Here is a 19679-nt window from a genome sequence, read left to right as displayed (position 1 = left end):
CTCTCTCTCTCTCTCTCTCTCTCTCTCTCTCTCTCTCTCTCTCTCTCATATGCTGTCTCCCCCAATAAGGCTTGAGAGTAAGGACTGTTTGGTTTTTTGTCTTTGTGCCCTCGGTCCTTAGTTCAATATTTGACACATCACAGGTGCTTAGTAAATGCTTATAGATTGAATTGAAAGATGAAAAAGTACATGAAGGCAAGTGGTAAGAAATAAATCTGGAAAGAAGGGTTGGAATCAGAATCCCAGAACTGAAAGGCTCCTCAGTGGTCATACAGGCCCCAGTAAAGATGGACAAACCCACCTCCTGCCACAATAGAACCGTTCTACTTTTAAATAGTAGATCTGATTATCACAGGGTTTTCCTTCAAGGCTAAATTTGCCACTTTGCAGTGTCCAGCCATTGGCCCCTGGTCTGCCCTCCAGAGGCCAAAAAGCGTAAATCCAGTCCCTCTTCCATACAGCAACTGGTCAGAGATCTGAAGACAGCCATCCTGACTCACCCCAAGTCTGATTTGTAGCTAAACATTCCCAGTGACTTCAGATGATCTCCATGATCTTGAGAGACCCTTCACCATCCCGAATGCCCTCCAGTGAACACCCTGCAGCTTATTGATGTACTTGCCAAAATTTGTCCCCTAGGACTGAGTTTTATTATACTGACACAGGGCAGACTGTAGCGAGGCTACTGTTTTCTTAGTTCCGGATGCTGTCTACCTTTCTTAATGCAACATAAGACAGCAGTTGCCTTTTCTAACTGCCGTATCACATGATTGATTCGTTTGAACTTGGCAGTCAAGTAAAAACCCCAGAAAGTGGCACGGTAGAAGGAGCACTGGGTTTGGAGCCAGAGGCCCTGGGCCCTGATCCTTGGCAAATCACTGCCTCTCATTGGGCCTTGATTCCCTCAATGGTTAAATGAGGGGATTGGAACTGATGAAGGGGAAGGGAATAAGCATTGATATAGAATGCTAAATTTTATTTAGTTCTGCCCACTTTTGTGGCCTGTTGAGATTTTTTTGAATCCTGACTTAAGTCATCCAGTGTTTTAGCTGCCTCCTCTAGCATTGTGTCATCTGCAAGTTGGATAAGCGTGCCATCTCTGCCTACCTTAAAGTCATCACTAACATTGTGAAATATCACAGGACCAAGTGCAGAACCTTGGGGCACCCCACCAGAGACCTCCTTACTAGGTAACTTCAACCAATCTTTGACTCTTCCCAGAATCCCCTAATTGTATATTATCTCTCTAGCCCATTTCTCTCCTTTTCCACAGGCATTTGTGAAATGCTTTGCCTCATCAAACAGTATAGATTGTTGTTGTTGCTGTAGTTTTTACCCTTTGTTCCAGAAGAGTACCATGACATCAGGAAGTTGATGCCATGACATGCAAGTGAATTGGATTACAGTGAGGGAGGGCTGTGTAAAGTCACCAGCCTCACTTTCTCTTTTGGGTCCAGTGTCCAGTGGTCAGATATAGATCAGGATGACTGGAGAAACCCTGTCAGGAAAGGAAATTAGGGTAATCTTGCATGACCTGGATCTCTGGTCCATTGTTTCCTTTTCTCAATGTTTACTAATCCTTTAATAATACATCTCAGAGTCTTGCCAGGAATTGAAGTCAGACTTTATAGTTTATAAATAGTGAATTCTATCCTCTTGCCTTTTTGGAAAAATCAGGACATTTGTGCTTCTCCAATCCTGCAGTCTCTCTCCTTTCTCCTTGATTTTTAAAGTAGATCACTGACTGGCTCAGCAGTTACATCTGCAGGTTCTTACCCAAGGATGTAGTTAGTCCCTCTGGGTCTAATGACTTGAATTCATCAACAGCCATTAGGTGTTCACTTACTGTCTCTCTGCTTATCTTGGGTATCGGTTCCTTATTAGTCATTTTGGTTCTGTCTTTTCCAATGTAAAGATCATTCTACTTGGCAGAGTAATAACACAGCCACTCTTCCTTTCCCTCCCTGTCTTCTCTTCTCCAGTCCAATCCCATAGACATTTATTATTTTGTGTGCAAGGCCGTGCTGAGTCCTGGCAAGGTAAAGACTGAGTGTGAAGCAGCTGCTGCCTTCATTCTACTGGGGAGTAAAGAGGAATAAAATATGTAGTGTTTTATATACAAGTGATTTTTTTAAGAGAAGAGGCATCAAAAAAGACCCCCTCTAGGAGCTAGTACTGAGCTAAGCCTTGAAGAAATTAGGGCTTCTGGGAGGCTAAGGGAAGGAGGGAAGCAGGAGATGAGTGCACATGGGGTCCTGTCCACCCAGAGCAGAGATCCGGTGCCTTCTTCGAGCATTCTCTTTCCCCCAGCATAGCTTTAAAGATCTTTTGGTTGTTATTAGTGTTCGTCCACAGCCCAGTTCATTCTGGATTTGAACATCACTGACATTTTTCTTGAAGACTTGTTATGTTTTTGTATTTATTTGTTGCTAACTACCCTTGCTTCTTGTACATGTCTGTCTCCACAAGGTCCCTGTGTATCCATATCAGTCTCTTGAGGAAACTCCCCATTTCCCCTTTGTTGGAATCATTTCTCTTCCTGTCTTCTGACTTGCACTCATGTCAGCTTTCTATCCCTTTTAACCTGACTTCTATAAAATTTTAGTCCCGTCCACTATTTTCTCTATACCTTTTGAAATCTGTTCTCCTAAAACCTATGCTGGAAGTCAGACTACCCATCTCTGCTCTAAATAGAAATTCAGAGATAACAATAATCACTCCTCCCAATTTCCCCATCTCTTCCATCCCAGCAACTACTCCTTCCCTGTTGATAAGACTCTTTTACCCAAGATAACAGTTCCTCTTACTGCTTTCTCTACCTTTCAAAGGATAAGATTATCTTCCAGACAACCCAGATAATCTGTTTTGGTCCGAGGGAGCTTCAGCAGTTGGTTTGAATTCCAAGCCCGCCTTGTTATATGTTTCCCAAACTCTACATCTAGTTTTTCTTTCAAACCAGGTAGTTTATTGTAAATCCTGATTACAGTATTGCTTCAGCCTCCACCCCATCGATCTTCCAACCAAAAGTTCCTTCAGATATATACTTCCTTTTGACTCTTGTTTCCTGATTTCCTCACATAAGTATTTGTGTTTTTGACATAGGTTAATCCCTCACCAATGCCTTTTTAAAAAACGATACTGTTTTTTAATAAGGTGTAATTTTTCAGAATCAAATTATAGTCACAAGTTTCATGCTGTTAAGTCTCAGTGATGCCTTACTTAGGCAAATTTGACGCTTTGGCTTCAGATCTCATTTACCTTGCTTATTGGCCATAATTTGTGCATTGTGGAGTCATCATGGGAATGTATGGACCACTATGTGTAGTTGCCTCTGTATGGACCTCTGTAGTTGCCAGGCTTCACATCCCATCCACCTGTTCACTCCAGATGTCTTGCCATCCACCATCCCTGTGATTTACCAGTTGCCACAATTGCCTTCTTTGTATTATTGTCTCCCTCTACCAGAATGTAAGCTCCTTGAAGGGAGGGACTGTACATAGTAGGGCTTACTAAATGTTTTTCATTCATTTATGTGTAGACATGTAAGACCATGAGTCTTATTACCAGCTCCTTTCTTGGATTTTGTGACTCTACAGCTAATCTTCTTTCTGTTTTGGAGCTGCTCTCAGGGCACCTCTAAGAGACCTTGATGAATATGTGAGGCAATTGATTAGATTTGTAAAACTCCAGGCAAATATTTTTTTTAAGTTTTAAATTTATTTTTAGCCTTTTAAAAATAAATTTGAATTCCAAATTTTCTTCCTCCAGTTCCTCCCTGAACCACTAAGAAAAGCAATATGATACCCATTATACAGATAAAATCATGAAAAACATTTCCATACTAGTTAAGTCCCCAAAAAAATAATGAAGTGAGAAATTGATACTTTCAATTGGTACTCAGAGTTCATCATTTATTTCTCTGGAGGTGAGTAGCATCATCATGAGTCCTTCCAAATTGCCTGAATCATTGTCTTGATCAGATTGGCTAAGTTTTTCACAGTTGATTATCACTACAATATTATTGTTACTGTGTACAATGGTCTCCTGGTTCTGAACAGTTTGTATAGGTCTTCCCATGGTTTTTCTGGAACCATCCCCCTCGTCATTTCTTAAAACACAATAGTCTTCAATCACAGTCATATATTATAACTTCAGCCATTCCCCAATTGATGAGCATCACCTCAATTTCCAATTCCTTGCCACCACAAAAAGAAGTGCTATAAATATTTTTGTACATGTGGGTCCTTTTCCCTTTTTTATGTTCTCTTTGGGATACAGCCCTAGTAGTGGTATTGGTTGATCAAAGGATATGCTCAGTTTTATAGCCCTTTGGGCATAGTTCCAAATTGTTCTCCAGAATGGTTGGACCCGTTCACAACTCCACAAATAATGCATTAGTGTTCCCATTTTCCCTCATCCCTTCCAGCATTTGTCATTTCTGATAGAAGTGATAAAACCTCAGAGTTGTTTTAATTTGCATTTCTCTAATCAACAGTGATTTGAAGCATTTTTTTTTAATATATATAACTATAGATGGCTTTGATTTCTTCTGAAAAGTCAGGCAAAAATAGTCTTACTGGCCGTCATTAGATGCGTTCATCTCTGACCAAAAGCATGCTCTTTGTTTGGAGCTGTGATTCAGAAATTCAGATCCTGTTTTCAGATACCATCTTCCCAACCAGATCCTCAGCTCTCAAAACTGCCTTTCCCTCTGGAAACTATTGCTTTGAATGAGGAAGAATTGAAGAAGATGCCATGTGACCAAGCACTTAAGGGCTTCTGTGTCTTGGTAGTGCTTGAAAACTTTAACAGTGCTTTGTAGATCCTTCTACTAGTACAGACTGTGAGTGTGTGAATCACCAGCAGTGGGCATTGGTCATCTGGTTTGACATTGTGGATGGGAGGTTCTCTTGTTGTGTTGTCAATCACAGGTATCAAACTTGGGAGCCCCTCCTGAGTAATTTCCCCAATTATATGTAAAAATAAAATACAGCATAAATATTGTTGATCTGTGGTTTTCAAAGTCAATATGTGATTTGCAGAGCTCCCTTTCTATTTGAGATTAACACCCCCTGTGGTAAATACATTCCCCAGGAAGCCAGAAGATTAAGGGAAGTCTTAAATGCTGTGCTTGGAAGTTTCTGTTTTATCTTCTAGGCAGTAGGAAGCCACAAGACTTCCAGACCTTGAACAAACAGCATTTTCTGTTGAAATTAATTGGGTTTGTTTTGGGTAAACAAGTAGCACAAGGGAGTGGTGGACCAAGCTTACCTGGTCCAAATGCCTCCACCTTAAATTGGGGGGACAAGGAATTGACTACTAATCACCCTGTCTTCTATATAGATGAATGCTTGTTGATTAGGGGCCACTGAATATTATTGTTGTGTTGTCTTCTCACAAATTTGCCTTTTGGCAATTTCTTGATCTCTGGTAGGCTTCTGTTCTCTCAGAAGGAAAGTTATGCTCTCCTTTCTTCTCTCCACAGGCCTTAGATGAGGAATATCTGAAAGTAGATGCCCAGTTTGGAGGAGTTGATCAGAGGAAGATTTTCACTTTCGCAGAAAAGGTGAGTCCCAGATTGGGGCCTCAGATTTCAGTTGAATATTTATTTTATTCTGTGCATTGCCACAGACTCACTGCAAGCAGGGACTTGGCCCTCCTATGAGGTGTGGTCCTTATTTTTGTTTCCCAGAAGAACGAATCCCCTCTGCCCTGATATTTTTCCATTTCACTGAGGAAATAGTTTGCCCCCATTATTTTATTTTATTTTATTTTTTTCTTTTTGGAGGGGAGAAGGCAGGGTAGTTGGGGTTAAGTGACTTGCCCAAGGTCACAACGCTAGTAAGTGTTAAGTATCTGAGGCTAGATTTGAACTCAGGTCCTCCTGACTCCAGGGCAAGTGCTCTATTCACTGTGCCACCTTGCCGCCCCTGTTTGCCCACATTAGTAAAGACAACACAGTGCATTAGAAAGAATATTGCACTAGAATTCACCTGAATTCTAGGTTTGACTCTCAGTTGCGTGATTACTGTCTGACGTTTAGAAAATGCTGTAACTTCTCCATTCTTGGAGTCAGCAGTATAGAAAGTGCCTGGACTTAGAGCCAGAAAGACCTCCATTCAAATCCTGCCTCAAATACACTAGCTGTATTACCCTGGGCAAGTCACATCTTTCAACTTCTTTGTCTGTGAAGTGGGCTTAACTCTTCTAGTACCCATGCTTTCACATGGTTATTGTGAGATTCAAATGAGATAACATACCTAAATTATTTTGCAAAAGTTATACATTATAGAAATGCTCCTATCATTGTTATCTGTCCAAGGAGGCTAATACCTACCTTGCCTACTTTCTAGGTTGCTTTGAGTATAACAGGTACTTAACCAACATTTGTTCAATTAAATATATTAAATCAAATGAGAATGGATCTGAAAGTACTTTTCAAACTATAAAGGATTGTTCAAATAAAAAGGATTATTGTTTGAATGGGAAGGGAAAAAAGGAAATCAGTATAAAGCTATGAAGTTCCTTGTTCCTTGGGAAATTTTTGGGTAAATGGGAAAAAAAAAAATTTGTAGCCTTGTAGAATTTGGAGTAGGCCATACAGAAACCAGGGTCAGGCAGAAAGAATGGTGAGGACCCTGGGAGCCATGAAAGCCTGTCATAAAGCCCCACCTTTGACCTTATCATCTACTAGGTTCGGAGCCCAGGGCAGATCACCTAAACCAGGGGTGGGGAACATGTTTGGATTTTGCCAAAAGCCCTCACTTAATGATTTAGAAGACTTCAAGGGGCCTTTAGGCTGAAGGTTCCCCACCCCTGATTAAACCCTCATGCTCCTAGCAACTCTGATGATCTGAAGAGGCATGTGCCCATATAAGGACAAAGTAGCACAATTTAAAATCCACTGAATAACTCCAGGTGGGGGCTCTTCTGATGCCTTTGTTTGGGGTCTTCCATGTGACAGATAAAAGGGAATGTTGAGAAGAGACTAGTGTGGTCAGAGCTGATCTCTTGACCATCTGTCTTCTCAATGCTTATGCCTTGCCAGATGCCACCTCCGGATGGTTCCTACCATCTGCCTTCTCTGCTCCTTCTGAATGGAAGAAGTCCCCAAACCCTGCTGACTAGGTTAGGTCCATTACATATGTAGGATATCTAATCTCAGCTGGGCCTTTACTATGGCAAAACATATCTTTTATTCATCTCCAATTGACTCTCTTCCCCTCTCCCCCCCCCAGCTATTTCAGAAGGCTGTTCTCCACCTCCCTTTTCCTCTTTTAATAATGATAATAGCTAGCATTTATATTGAGCTTTAGGCACTTAAATGTCCTCTGATTTCTCTCATAACAGCCCTGTAAAGTAGGTGCTATTATTATCCTTATTTTACAGATGAGGAAACTGAGGTGCAGAGAGGTTAAATGACTTGCCTAGTATCACACAACTAGTGTCTAAGAAAAGATTTGAACTCATCTTCGTGAATTCAAGACTGATATTCTAATTACCTTCATCTCCAAACCCCTCAACATCATTACCTTCTCTTTACTTCAGTCTGTATTAATGAAGTGACTTCTTCACCTCGTTCTTTGTACAGGTGTCCTTGATATCATCTCTGTCTCTCCCTCCCTTCCTTCTTCCCCCCTTCTTTTCTCCCTCCCTTTGTATCTCTTTCCCTCTTGCCTTCTTAGCCTTATTCCTTCCCTAGCTCCTCTCCCCCCCCCACTTCTCTTTCTCTCTCTTTCTCTCCCTCCCTCTCCTTGAACTTAGTAAACTCCAGTGATTTTTCTGTTACCTCCAGAATAAAATAACTCCCCTGTTGGCCGTTTAAAGCCTGGCAAAACCTGGCCCGAAACCCCAACCTAGCCTTCTGGTCTCATTGTATTTTACTCTACTTTTCTCACTACCATCCAAGCAGACTGTCATCTCCTCTGGGCCCTTCGCGATGGTGGGACAGTTGTTTCCCTTTTGTCTTTGTATCCCAAGTGCCTGGCTCCTAAAAGCTGCTGAGTAATTGCTTGGTGACCGTGGAGTTGTGCAGGATACTGAGCCAGTGACTGGGTTGGTGATGGCTTTTTTTTCCCCTGTGTTTTGTTCCTGCTTCTAGTACCTCCCAACCCTGGGCTACTCAAAGAGGATCCACTTGATGAACCCTATGGTCCCAGGATTGACAGGAAGTAAAATGAGCTCTTCAGAAGAGGTGGGTTTCATTGGTGGCTCACTGGTGGCAAATGTTTGGGGGCAGAAAACGATAGGAACTAGGAGGTGTTAAAAGAATGGTAACTGTGAAGGCCTTCACAGATAAAAAGGACCTCTGAGGTCATTTAGGCCAACCCCCCTGTTCAGTGTCTGAGTAGAGGTTGGGAAATATGTGTGACTGTTTCTCATCCATAAGCACACACATATTTTTACTTTAAAAGGACAGGTGACTAGCACGCAATCTTAATTTTTTTTTCTCTGGTGTTGCAATGTTTCATGTGCTAGCCTGTTACTCCTGACCCACTTGTCCTGTTTGGTGACATTCATCATATCTCATCACTAAAAAGAATGCTAGAGAGAGAAGGATCTCCGTCCACGTCCATCTCCATGACCGGTCCCTAGAGTCATGGAAAGGTGGGAGGTGAGGGACCTGCCCTTTGGGGAAAACAGATCTCATTTTGAGAATCAGCTAGAATGGTCTCATTTTTCAACCCATCAAAAGGTTCTCTCTGCCCCATGGGTTACAGGAGTCCAAGATTGATCTTCTTGACCGGAAGGAGGATGTGAAAAAGAAACTAAAAAAAGCCTTCTGTGAGCCAGGGAATGTGGAAAACAATGGAGTGTTGGCCTTCATCAGACACGTGCTTTTCCCCCTCAAATCAGGTGAGAGGTTCTGCCATTGCCATTTCTGTCAAATGAAAGCAGTCTTCTAGAGCAGTCCCACAGTGAAGTGGGGTGAGCAGGCTTGGAGAGAGCCCTAAGATCAGGCTCCAGGTCCAGGGGCTTTCAATCCTGCCCCTTCCCCTTGGGGATTGTGTGAGACCTCAACCCCTTTACCTTCTCTGGGCAGGCCTTGCTTCTGCCACATGTAAAATGAGAAGGCTGGCCAAGAGGATCCTGGGCTGGGGGCTCCCCCTCTGCTCTGCTTAGCTAGTCTTGACCTCTAGGTAATGGGTCACCTCACTAACTAAATTCCCTCCCACTGATTTCATGCACTGTGGCCACGTGGAGCCCTTTGGTGTCCATGATCTTGCTTGGGTCACACAGCCGCCACAGGAGAATCCCCATTTTATAACAGTGGAGACTGAGGTTGCCATCAATGAAGTGGCTGTCCAAGGTCATACAAGCTAGAACCAGGCCTCCAGACTTGGTTCCCTTTCTGCTATGTCCTGCCCTTGGGGCTGCTCAGGCCTATGTCCAGGTCATCAGCCCATGTTAGCTAGTCTTTCCTGACTCCCTGCTGTGTTCCTATCTCTGAATTGGGCACAGTGGGTGGGGTAGACAAAGAAGCCTAAGATGTGACACCGTAATTAACTGTGAGCCTCTTCTCCATTTTGTAGAGTTTGTGATCCTTCGAGATGAGAAGTGGGGTGGCAATAAAACCTACACGGCTTACTCAGAGCTGGAAAAGGACTTTGCAGACCAGGTAATATCCACTGTGGAAGTGCCCACCCAAGATCCTCTCCCCCCTCCTGGACCTCTGACCATCCTTCTGTCTCCTTTGCCGGCTCTTCATCCTAGCCCCTTCCTCTAATTCTGCGGGTCTGCTCAGTCCTGGGTCCTCATCTCTCCTTCTGTTTCACTTGGTGGATCTCAGCAGCGCCCATCAATTCTGTCGCCTCACCCTAATCTCTCTGCTGGCTGAGTCCAGCTGTGTCTCCAACTCCCTTTTGGGCATCTTGAACTGAATATCTCATAGATGTCTTAAACTGAGTGTCTAAAACGGAATCCATTCTCTTTCCCACCAAACGTTCCCCTCATCCTCCAAGTCACCAAGACTGGCACCTGAGGTGTCACCCTCAGCTTCTCACTCTCACCCCACCCCTCCCCAGGCATCCAGGTATCCAGCCTTTTGTTCTGTTCTCAACTTCTCTCCTATGGGATGCTCCGTTCTCCTCTCAGATGCTGCCATCACTTCATGCCTGGAATATTGATTTAGCTGCTGGTGGGTCTGCCTGCCTCAGGCATCCTGCTCTCAGCAGGAAAAATGATCTTCCTAAAGTACAGGTCAGACCATGGTACCCCCTACGCAGTAAATCCCACTGGTTCCCTAATCATCTCCAGGATGACAACCCAAATCCCCAAGGACTTTGGGAGCCCAGTATCCTGGCCTCCCTGTTCTTTGTTTTGCCCAGAACACCCCATCTCTGGGCATTCTCACTGACTGGCTCCCATGCCTAAAATGCCCTCCCTTCTCCTCTCTATCTCCTGACTTCACGTCTCAGCTAAAATCTCACCTTATTCATCTTGGTGCCTTCCCTCTGAAGCCATCCCCAATTCATCTGTCTGCTTTGTGTTTGTACATAAGTTAGATGTGTTTTCTTCCTCATTGGGCACTGAGCAGGGATGGGGGTGGGGTGCCTCACACAGAGGCTGGCACGTGACTGACACTTAATAGGGGGGCTGACAATTTCTGTTGAGGGCACTATCCGCCTCCTGGTCATCTTTGACTTCCCTCTCACCCCACCCCACCCCCAGGTCAGTCAGTCAGTGTAAGTACCCACTCTGGGCCAGGCCCTGCTTTCGAACGCTGAAGGTGCAAAGAAAGGAAGAAGATGGTGCAAGACCTCAAGGAGCTCATAGTCAGATGGAAGAGACTTGTACATAACTATATACAAACAAGCTATAGACGAGATAAATAGGAAATAACAGGGAAGGCCAGGAGGCGAAGAGGCATGGGGGGGTGGCCAAAGTACACAGGCAGAAGCTGGTGTTGTGGGGTGCACACAGGGGTTTGTATTTGATCCTGGAGGTAATAGGGGTCCAGTGAAGGTTACTTAGCAGAGAGATGACACTCAGGATGGAGCGGAGTGAGGAGAGACTGGTGGTAGGCCCACCAGCCAGGAGGCTCAGATGTGAGGTGGTGGCAGCGTAGGAGACAAGGGCCCGTGTCCTTGTCCCAAGGTCTGCTTCATCAGCATCTCCTTTCCCTCATTTACATCTCCACCACCAGCCTCAGGCCTTTAGCCCCCTTACCTATACTGTTTAGTAGCATCCTAACTGGCGTCCCTTCTAGTCTCTCCCCCTTTCCAGTCCTTCACATAGCCATCAGAGCATCTTCCTGCTGCCTAACCTTTGATCCAGTGACACTGGCCTCCCAGATGTCCCAGGGAATAAGACCCTCCGTCTCTCAGCTACAGACATTCTCTCTGCCTCTGTGCATCACACAGGCCATTCTGCCCCACCTAGAATCTCTAACTTGGAGAGTGCTGATTTCCCTTCAAACTTCAGCTCACATCCTTGGTGATTCTCCAGGCATGCTTTCCTCATTTTTCCTAAAACCCTTTTTGCTTAATCTTTCACTTGCCACCTTTGCTCCCTGCCTTGTATTATACTCATTGATGGGCATGTTGGAAATCCTAGTTGAACAGAAGCTCTTGAGGGTAGGCATTATTTCTATTTCTCTCTGTGTCTCCCCTGTGTCAAACACAGTACCAGACACATAGGAAATGCTTAATAAGTGTTTGTTGATTTGAATTGAGTAGAAAGGCCTATGAGAACCTGATCCTGAACTATTCATCTTTGCTTTTGAGATGTTTCTATCTCCAGACGACCCAGCACTGGAGAAAACCTCCAGTAGGATCAATAGGAAGGGTCTGCTTTGAGTCAACACCTCAGAAGGGACGCCAGGGTTGTTGGTGGGTATAGAATTGTGAATTCGGGTCAGAAACAGCAGCCCCGCCATCATCTGCCATCTCACAGACACTAAGGCCATCCTGAACCAGAGAACCACACTATACAGCTGCACCATCACAAGTGTCAAATAAATGAGGTCAGCGCCACGAAATGTCCCTCTGCTCCCCAGGCCTGTCTCTCAGGCTGCCTCTTTGCATCTGCTCTGTTGTCACCAAATCACTGAGCACTTGAGGCCTCTTCAATCTGCAAGTCTGGGAATGGAGGACATGTCTTAACAGGAGGCCTGTCCTGGTATTCTCTAGCTACTGCTGCCTTCTTCCAAAAAATCTCCTCTGTTCCCTTTATGTGTGCTCACATGTTGTCTTCACATTGATATGTAGTAAGCTCCATAAGGACAGGGGATTTGGGAGGTTTGTCTTTGTATCCCCAGTACCTAGTACAGTCCCTGGGACATGTAACAGTAGATGTTTAATGAATGCTTGTTGATGGGTTGAGAGTACAGGTATTCAGACAAACATAGTCTCTTTAAAAATATTTAGTCTTTTGAAAATAAAATACAAACAGATGTGAATTGTGGATGAAAGGGGAGAGGGTGTCTAGATGTCACAAGATTCAGAATTGGATTTAATTAATATGTGCTGTTGATTTTTAAATAGGTTGCAGTGTCTCCATCTGATTTTTGTTGTCTCAGTGGTTCTCTTCTCCTGTGTTAGGTGGTGCATCCTGGAGATCTGAAGAATTCAGTTGAAGTGGCCTTGAACAAATTATTGGACCCCATTCGGGAAAGGTTTAATGCCCCTGCATTGAAGAAACTGTCCAGTGCAGCTTACCCTGACCCCACAAAACAGAGTAAGGCCAGCTAGACTGAGTGATGAAGAGGGGGCCAGGATGGGGGCTCCCCTCCCTGGGATCCCACACAATCTTAGGTGGGGACCCAGAGTCAGTTTCCATTTTTATGGGGTTGATGCTGACAAATCATCCCAGGAAGTCCTGGGCTAGACTGCAGTAAAACTACAGATCTCAGCTCAGGAGGCTCTCTGCTCACACAGGCATCAGAAGGGTTAAACCTACTTCTTCATCAAAAGGGAGCCTGGCTTCCCTTAGGCCAGAGATTGGCAGCCTTTGCATGGCAGAGCATGAGGTCAAAGAATTTCAGGCCAGAAGGGCCCTTTGGGATCACCTGAGGAACCCCCTCACATCATGGATGAGGAAATGCCCACAGAGAGGAAGTGAGATATTTAAAAATACAGGTTACCATTCACTGTTACACAGCCAGGTTTGGTACCCCAGTCTTGTTGACTCCAAATCTAATGCCCTTTTCTACTCCATGATACTGGCTTGATGTGAGATGACAAAACTGTGAAATTAGGAAAACTTCACATCACCCTGATTTTAAGCTAAGGGTACCCTTGGGCTCCTTGTGAGGTGGCAGTTGCACTCCTGATTGTCTTCATATCCTCCAGGGGAAGCTCCTGATCGTTTATCCTGTTGTCATCCCCAGAGCCAGCGGCCAAAGGCTGTGCCAAGAACACAGAGCCAGAGGAGGTTGTCCCATCCCGGCTGGACATCCGTGTGGGGAAGGTGATCAGTGTAGAGAAGGTACATGTTTTTTCATTTCATCCTGGTGAGGCCAGCCAGGGTCACAGTGGCCTTAGTTCCATCTGGAGAAAATGGCTCAGAGGGAGGAAAGGCCTCCTCTGTAGCCATGGGATGAGTCAGAATTCAGGGACTTGATTCCCTGGCAGAGCTATATCCGTCAGACCTGCCTCTGCTTTACCACTAAAGCCAGCTTGGGAAGCAGGGAGGAGGCTTATTTACCTGCTGAATCCAGTTCTCTGGGTTTCACCTGGGCTTACATAGCATGCCCAGACTGGCCAAGGGCCTTATCCTGCACTGTCATTTTGCCCTTGCCTGGGGAGGGCAGCCCACATGTGGGAGGTAGGAGAGAGGAAGAACCATATTTCCCAGGGAGAGCGAGAGGGGTCACACAGCAGAGGAATTGGGGCCTATTGGTTTCTGGGGGTTCTCCCCACAACCAGCAAAGTCTCCTGTAGGACACGTTGGTGCTAGCTGTTGGCTCTCAAGTGTCCAGATTCATAGTTGGCAGTAATCAGTATCCTTCCAGTAAACTTTCTGTGGAGCCTGGGTGGGTTTTGAAAACATGGTCACAAACTCACAAGAGGTGGGCACATGGGTCCCTTTAGTTCAAACAGCTTTTAGGCCAAGAGGCTTGAGCTCGTCCCTTCCACTGGGCTCATCTCCCCCAGCAGCCATCATCACATTTGAGGGGGAGGATGTGCCCAGAGGTCATTCTCTAAAGAACCATCTTCCCATGATGAAGATGGGACTGGAGCAGGGCACCAATTTCACACTTGTGGCACTCCCACCTTTCACCTCCCTAACGTCTCCTCTTTAAATCAGGCCATGATAGTCACAATGCCTGTGGCCGGTGCAGCCCCAGGAAGCAGGTGGCACAGTGTACACTGGGAGTTCTCCCTTTGGGTATTCAGAGACTCAGTGTGTGTTCAGGGAGGTCAGGACAGGGGCATAGCTGGGATTCAGACCCAGGTTGGGATTCAGAATCCAGCTTTGTTTCTAAAGGGTGAGACTGAGGTGAGACTAGCCTTGGATAACCTGGGGGGGTTGAGAGTTAGTTAACATGTGGCTTTGTTCTTCTTGAGCCACTCTGGAAATGTGGCATGGACCAGCCACCCCCTCCCCAAATTCCCTTGTGGGCCTTTACTCACTGGAGTTTCTGCCTGCCTAGCACCCGGATGCAGACAGTCTGTACCTGGAGAAGATTGATGTTGGGGAGCCAGAGCCTCGGACAGTGGTGAGCGGCCTGGTTCAGTTTGTTCCCAAGGAGGAACTACAGGACAGACTTGTGGTGGTCCTGTGCAACTTAAAACCCCAGAAGATGAGAGGAGTGGAATCACAAGGGATGCTTCTCTGTGCTTCCATGTAAGTGAGGGCTCCTGGCAGGGTGAAGGCCATGCCTTCAGGCAGAGTAGAGGTAGGGCATAAGGAGCACGCTTTCTTCTCCTGTATGAGTCAAGCAGAAGATGGCGCGACAGTTGGCAATGGATGGGGAAACCTGCATTTGGAAGACTTGGGGCAGATGAGGTTTAAAGTTAGTAATGAATTGCATCCCTCCAAACCATAGCCATTCTGAGCTAGCATGGACCCTTTGGGTGACCCCACTGTTTGTCCCCTCCCATCTCTGGCAGCATGGCAGCAGAGCACAGGAGGGGCCCAAGTTTCTGCAGGACTCCAGCCCCATTCGGGTCCCTGCATCACTTGCCACAACTAATGGGGCTTTCCTGGGGGATCTTGGGGCAGCTCTAGACCTTCCTTATCCTTGTGCCGTCCTTTGTCTTCCCAGGGAAGGGGCGCAGCGCCAAGTGGAGCTCCTAGATCCTCCTTCAGGCTCCGCCCCTGGGGAGCGGGTGTTTGTGGAGGGCTATGAGAAGGGCCAGCCTGATGATGAGCTCAAGCCCAAGAAGAAAGTCTTTGAGAAGCTGCAGGTAAGAAGAGCTGCTGCCCCTGAGCTTCCTGCCAGAGCGCAGCCAATCCAGTCCCTGCGTTTTATAGAAGGGCCAGACTGGAGGTCACACAGGCCACCCCTCCAGGTCTCTGCACTCTGGCAGCTCCAAATAGCTTATAGGCTCATAAGGAACAAATGACATGAAATTTGAAGTAACATGTAAAGCACCATACAAATGCTAGCTAACCGATATTATTAGAGCTAGTGGTAGTAGCAGTAGTAGTGGTGCCTTACCCAATCCCTAAATACTTGCTTGGTAGGATCAAGGAGTGTTTCTCTTTCTCCCCAGACTGACTTTAAAATCTCCTCGGAGTGCATTGCACAATGGAAGCAAACCAACTTCATGACCAAGCTGGGCTGTGTCTCTTGTAAAACACTGAAGGGAGGGAGCATCAGCTAACTCAAGGTTGTCCTCTGCCCTCCCACTGCCTCTCCAAGCTGCTCTCGTCCACCAGCCTGTCCAAGCAACAGACTTGAGACTCCAAATTCCAGATGTCCAAAGTATGTGCCCCTTGTGAAGATTTGGAGAATTCGGGCTTGAGGCTGTGGGAGATAGGCCCCCTGGTTCCCAGGTGCTGGGCCTCCCACAATCTTTTTGGGAACACAGAATGAGGGTGGCTGAAGGAGGCAGCAACTCTGGCTTCCTCTGTTGGCAGCTCATTTAGGAATTCTTTTTCCCAAAAAATCCAGTTTCAGTGTAATGGGGTGGGGTAGCGGGGAGAAGCACACGGCATGGAGAAGTATGCTATTCAAATTGGAAAATGACCTGTCCCTCAGCTTTCCAGTGCGGATCCAGCTTCTGTGCTCCAGGGGCTCTGCCTCTGACTGGAGCTTGGTGCCAGGAAAGGCTAATTACAGCTTCTTAACTTAAGAAGTTGTGGGGTTTGGGAAGGCAAACATTTAAAGGAAAGGAGTAACTGTTCACTGTTCAGGCTCCCCAAAAGAGAACCTGGTTTTGTCCTGCGATCGGTCTGGCCCCTTTGCTGTCTTCCTACCAAGACTCCCTCAGTGTCTCCTGGAAAATGAATTGCATCCTCCTCCATCCTACCTATCTCCCCACACCTTAACCCCGGTGTGTGTATTATTGGCATTACACCATGGGGAGGGGGGTCCTTTTTAAAGAGGGTGGGAAGTAACTTCATAATCTGAATCATCGTCATAAATCAAAATAAAGCATCTGACTGTAAGTGCCCAAGTGTAGTATCTTGGGGGAATGGAAGCAAGGTGTAGTTAGTTGCAGCAAGGAACCACCATCTACCTGCCCCAGGGCTGCCTGGTCCCAGCCCCAGCAAAATGAACATGCCCTTCACCCTAGCTAGGCAGGTGTGTCTGAGCCACGGGAAAGGAATATTGCCATGCTGCTCACTTCCACCTCCAGTTGGGAGGGACGGGAGGAGAGTGGAGTTTGTTGATACACCACTGAGGTTGGAAAGCTGTGAGAAGGGTGCTGGCTTTTGTGGGCCTAGCCTCAAACGGGGATGGAGGCGAGGCTAGTTTCTGCCAAGGTTGAAGTATATACCCTCTGAGGCTCCTACAAGTCTACTCTTTTATAAGGGGCAGCAGGAGCTGGGGCTCCCCAACTGATCTAAGCCCCTATCAAGGAAGAAGAGGAAGCAACAACAATTCAGCTTTAATCATATAATTAACATATTTTAACCAAAACATACAGAGTTTTCATTGTATCTCACTTAGACTTTTCAAGGGCTGAGGTCTTCTGGGGTATTGGGGTAGGGCTGGTTGGGGTGGGGTTTTTTTTTTTTTTTTGGCTTTTTCAACAATCAAAGTGAGGTCAATGTTTAAAGAAATATATATATTTCTCTATATCTAACATTTCTGTAGAACAATAAAAATCAGAGGCTTTTGGTCTCGGTTAGTGCTAGGTCCAGCTTGGTTCCCCAAGGGGATAAGGCAGGGACTTTGCCCTTCCCTTCCTTTCCCCCCCTTCTTAGTCCCCACTGCTGTGCTCTGTCCAACCAGGGGACAGTGGGTAAGAGCTGGGCATTCTCAGAGGTGCCCTCACAGGGACAAGATTCCAGTAACAGAACTGAGCAAGGAGGGTCAGGTGGCATGAGTTTAAAACAGGCAGGAGGAAGCTCCCCCTCCCAAACCTCAGCAGTTCAGACACTGCCCCTCAAGCTTACTCTTACATCCGATGGGATGTGGGCAGAGATCGGCACAGTACGTACAGTGGTTATCGATTTCTCTCTACTCTTTGTATGTGACAGCTTTATGTGTGAGATTGGGTGTCAGATGACCCATAGGAAGAGAAGGACATTGGTATGGAGTCAAGCTCCCTCAGCAGTCCCTTAAGAGGCTTGGGCCCCAGCCTAGCCAAGCTCAGCAAACAGTACCAGGACCAATGATAACGGCCCTGGCTAAGGGGGGGAAGGGAGGAGTAAAGAGTTGGCCAGTGGCTACCTAGTATTTGATGGTGGTGATAGCAAGGCCTCTGTGAAGCAAAGAGGGATGGATCTCCAATAGAGAAAAGCCCTTCCCACTCCCCACCCAAAGTGCACTCACCTCTACCCTCACCATATCCCCAACCACTTCTGAATCTGAAAAGCAGGTTACTCTGAAAGACTTACTAGCCTGAAAACAGGTTTAAGAGGGTTTTGATCAAACTTGGGGTCAGTGAGATTTAGGCCAGGTTATTCCAGAGGAATCCAAGCTTGCTGAAGGGCATCCCTAACTTTTGGAGGGTACAATCATAGATTGTTCCCATGCTCTCCCACTATGCTGGCTGCCAAAGAAGCCCATGAATCCCAGACCAGTTGGACCCAAGGGACAGCCCAGGTAGATACTCATATTTTTAGAATAGTTGAGGGATGCCTCTGGCATGTATGACTGACCTCTCAATCAACCTCTGCCATCCCTAAATGAGCATCCAGTGCAAAGGTGTGTCCAGAGGGTGAAATCCCACAGAACAGGGTGGAGAAGGGAGGAAGACTACATAGGAAGACCAGTACCAGTGGCAAAAGGCATCCCTCCTCTATACCCTGTTCAGCCTACAACCTCTAGGTAGTGAGTGGGCAAACCTGAAAGAGGCATAGACAAAAAAACCAGTACCTGTGTCTGGGCTGGAACCACCTTCCCTCCTCCCTAGGAAAGGAGAGAAAAGCCCCTCGGCTCAGACAAAGGAATCTTGGCCTCAGGGAAGTAAGCAGAGCAGCATCTGGGAAGAGCCAGAGGTGCTACTTTGCACAACTTTTTCTATTCATTCTCGAAGGTCGATTTCTGATGCCCTGAGAAGGGAATGGGGACATGTCCCTTCATCCTGGCCTAGGGTCACACTGGCCTTCTCTCCCACTACTGATGGAAGCACCTGTTGGAAGCAGCAAAGCTGGCCAACAATAGGGAGGCTCATGAAAAGGATGGGCACAGGAGTTCATTCCTCTCCCCTTTTGTGCTTTGTCCTTGCCTCCAAAGGCCAGGGACTACTACCCCCTTCCCACCCCTCCCTCTTCTGAAACCTCAAGACCCAAAGGAATGGGGCACACCATACCACCATGCCGGTGTGAGGAGGTTAGGTAAAGACCCAGAGAGTAAGAACCGCCGCCATGTAAACAGGAGCCTTGTGGAAAGGAGGCAGGCCACGTTCCACAAGGGGCAGGTCCAGTGGTGAGGTGGTGACTGGCAGGATGGAAGGCTGGCCACCTGCCCTGGAAGATGGACGGGCAGCTTGTCTTTGCAAAGTGCTTTGATTCAAAACAACTATTGTGTGCTTGATTACAGGACTAATGATCCCAGAAATTGGAGGGGGTAAGGGGACAGGGGAAAGAAGAAAGAGAAAATTTTTTCAAAAGAAAAGAACAAAAAAATCCCAGGGAGCTCTGGACCAGGCTCTAGCCTCTTTAGGGCTAGGGCTTTGGGGCCAGCAAAGATCACTCCCTCTTCCCATCAACTGTCCTTCCTCAGCTAAACCAGGTTAAAGTTGGAGATGGAAACGTGGTGACTCTGGGAGTGTCCATTTTTCTGTAAAAAGGCAAAAGAAAACTGCCTAACTTGGTGAGGAAAGGTGCCCTCACCAGGTTTGCATAAATATCAAAGGCCGTGGAGGCTAAGGCTGAATTCTTCCTTTGTATTAAGTTAAGTATCTGTCCAGTTCTCCCCATGTTCTCATTCTTCGACCTGCCCAGGTCCCTGAGAGATTGTGTTCTTAGGATGGGTCAGTAGTACCAGAGCGCTGTTCCCTCAGGTCAGACCAGCTCATTCTGTTTTTCTGTGGAAAGGAGAGGGAGTGACCTGTTAGAGGAGGGGAGGTCCAAGGATCTGAACAGCCCAGCGATATGCCCAAGACAATGAGGAT

At 46.4% G+C, this 19679-nt stretch overlaps 2 protein-coding genes across 5 annotated transcripts in view; one reads left to right on the top strand and one right to left on the bottom strand.

Moving 5' to 3' along the window:
• The window catches only part of YARS1 (tyrosyl-tRNA synthetase 1), a 20408-nt gene extending 3848 nt beyond the window's left edge, over window positions 1–16560 (top strand). For both annotated transcript variants that reach the window (XM_069068126.1, XM_069068125.1), the window contains exons 5-13: window positions 5486–5566; window positions 8102–8194; window positions 8721–8856; window positions 9534–9619; window positions 12543–12678; window positions 13331–13428; window positions 14597–14790; window positions 15212–15353; window positions 15663–16560. In XM_069068126.1, coding sequence (XP_068924227.1) covers window positions 5486–5566; window positions 8102–8194; window positions 8721–8856; window positions 9534–9619; window positions 12543–12678; window positions 13331–13428; window positions 14597–14790; window positions 15212–15353; window positions 15663–15773 — 1077 coding nt within the window. In that variant the 3' untranslated portion in view covers window positions 15774–16560. The remainder of the gene's footprint in view (window positions 1–5485; window positions 5567–8101; window positions 8195–8720; window positions 8857–9533; window positions 9620–12542; window positions 12679–13330; window positions 13429–14596; window positions 14791–15211; window positions 15354–15662) is intronic.
• A 436-nt stretch (window positions 16561–16996) lies between these two features.
• The window catches only part of NHSL3 (NHS like 3), a 46282-nt gene continuing 43599 nt past the window's right edge, over window positions 16997–19679 (bottom strand). For all 3 annotated transcript variants that reach the window (XM_069068121.1, XM_069068122.1, XM_069068123.1), the window contains exon 7: window positions 16997–19592. In XM_069068121.1, coding sequence (XP_068924222.1) covers window positions 19570–19592 — 23 coding nt within the window. In that variant the 3' untranslated portion in view covers window positions 16997–19569. The remainder of the gene's footprint in view (window positions 19593–19679) is intronic.

Source organism: Petaurus breviceps, unplaced genomic scaffold (genome assembly GCF_028583685.1).
Source record: "Petaurus breviceps papuanus isolate PSGF00001 unplaced genomic scaffold, PetGlider_PUasm1.0 90760, whole genome shotgun sequence".
Lineage (NCBI taxonomy): Eukaryota > Metazoa > Chordata > Mammalia > Diprotodontia > Petauridae > Petaurus > Petaurus breviceps.
This window is presented reverse-complemented; position numbering and strand designations above follow the sequence as displayed.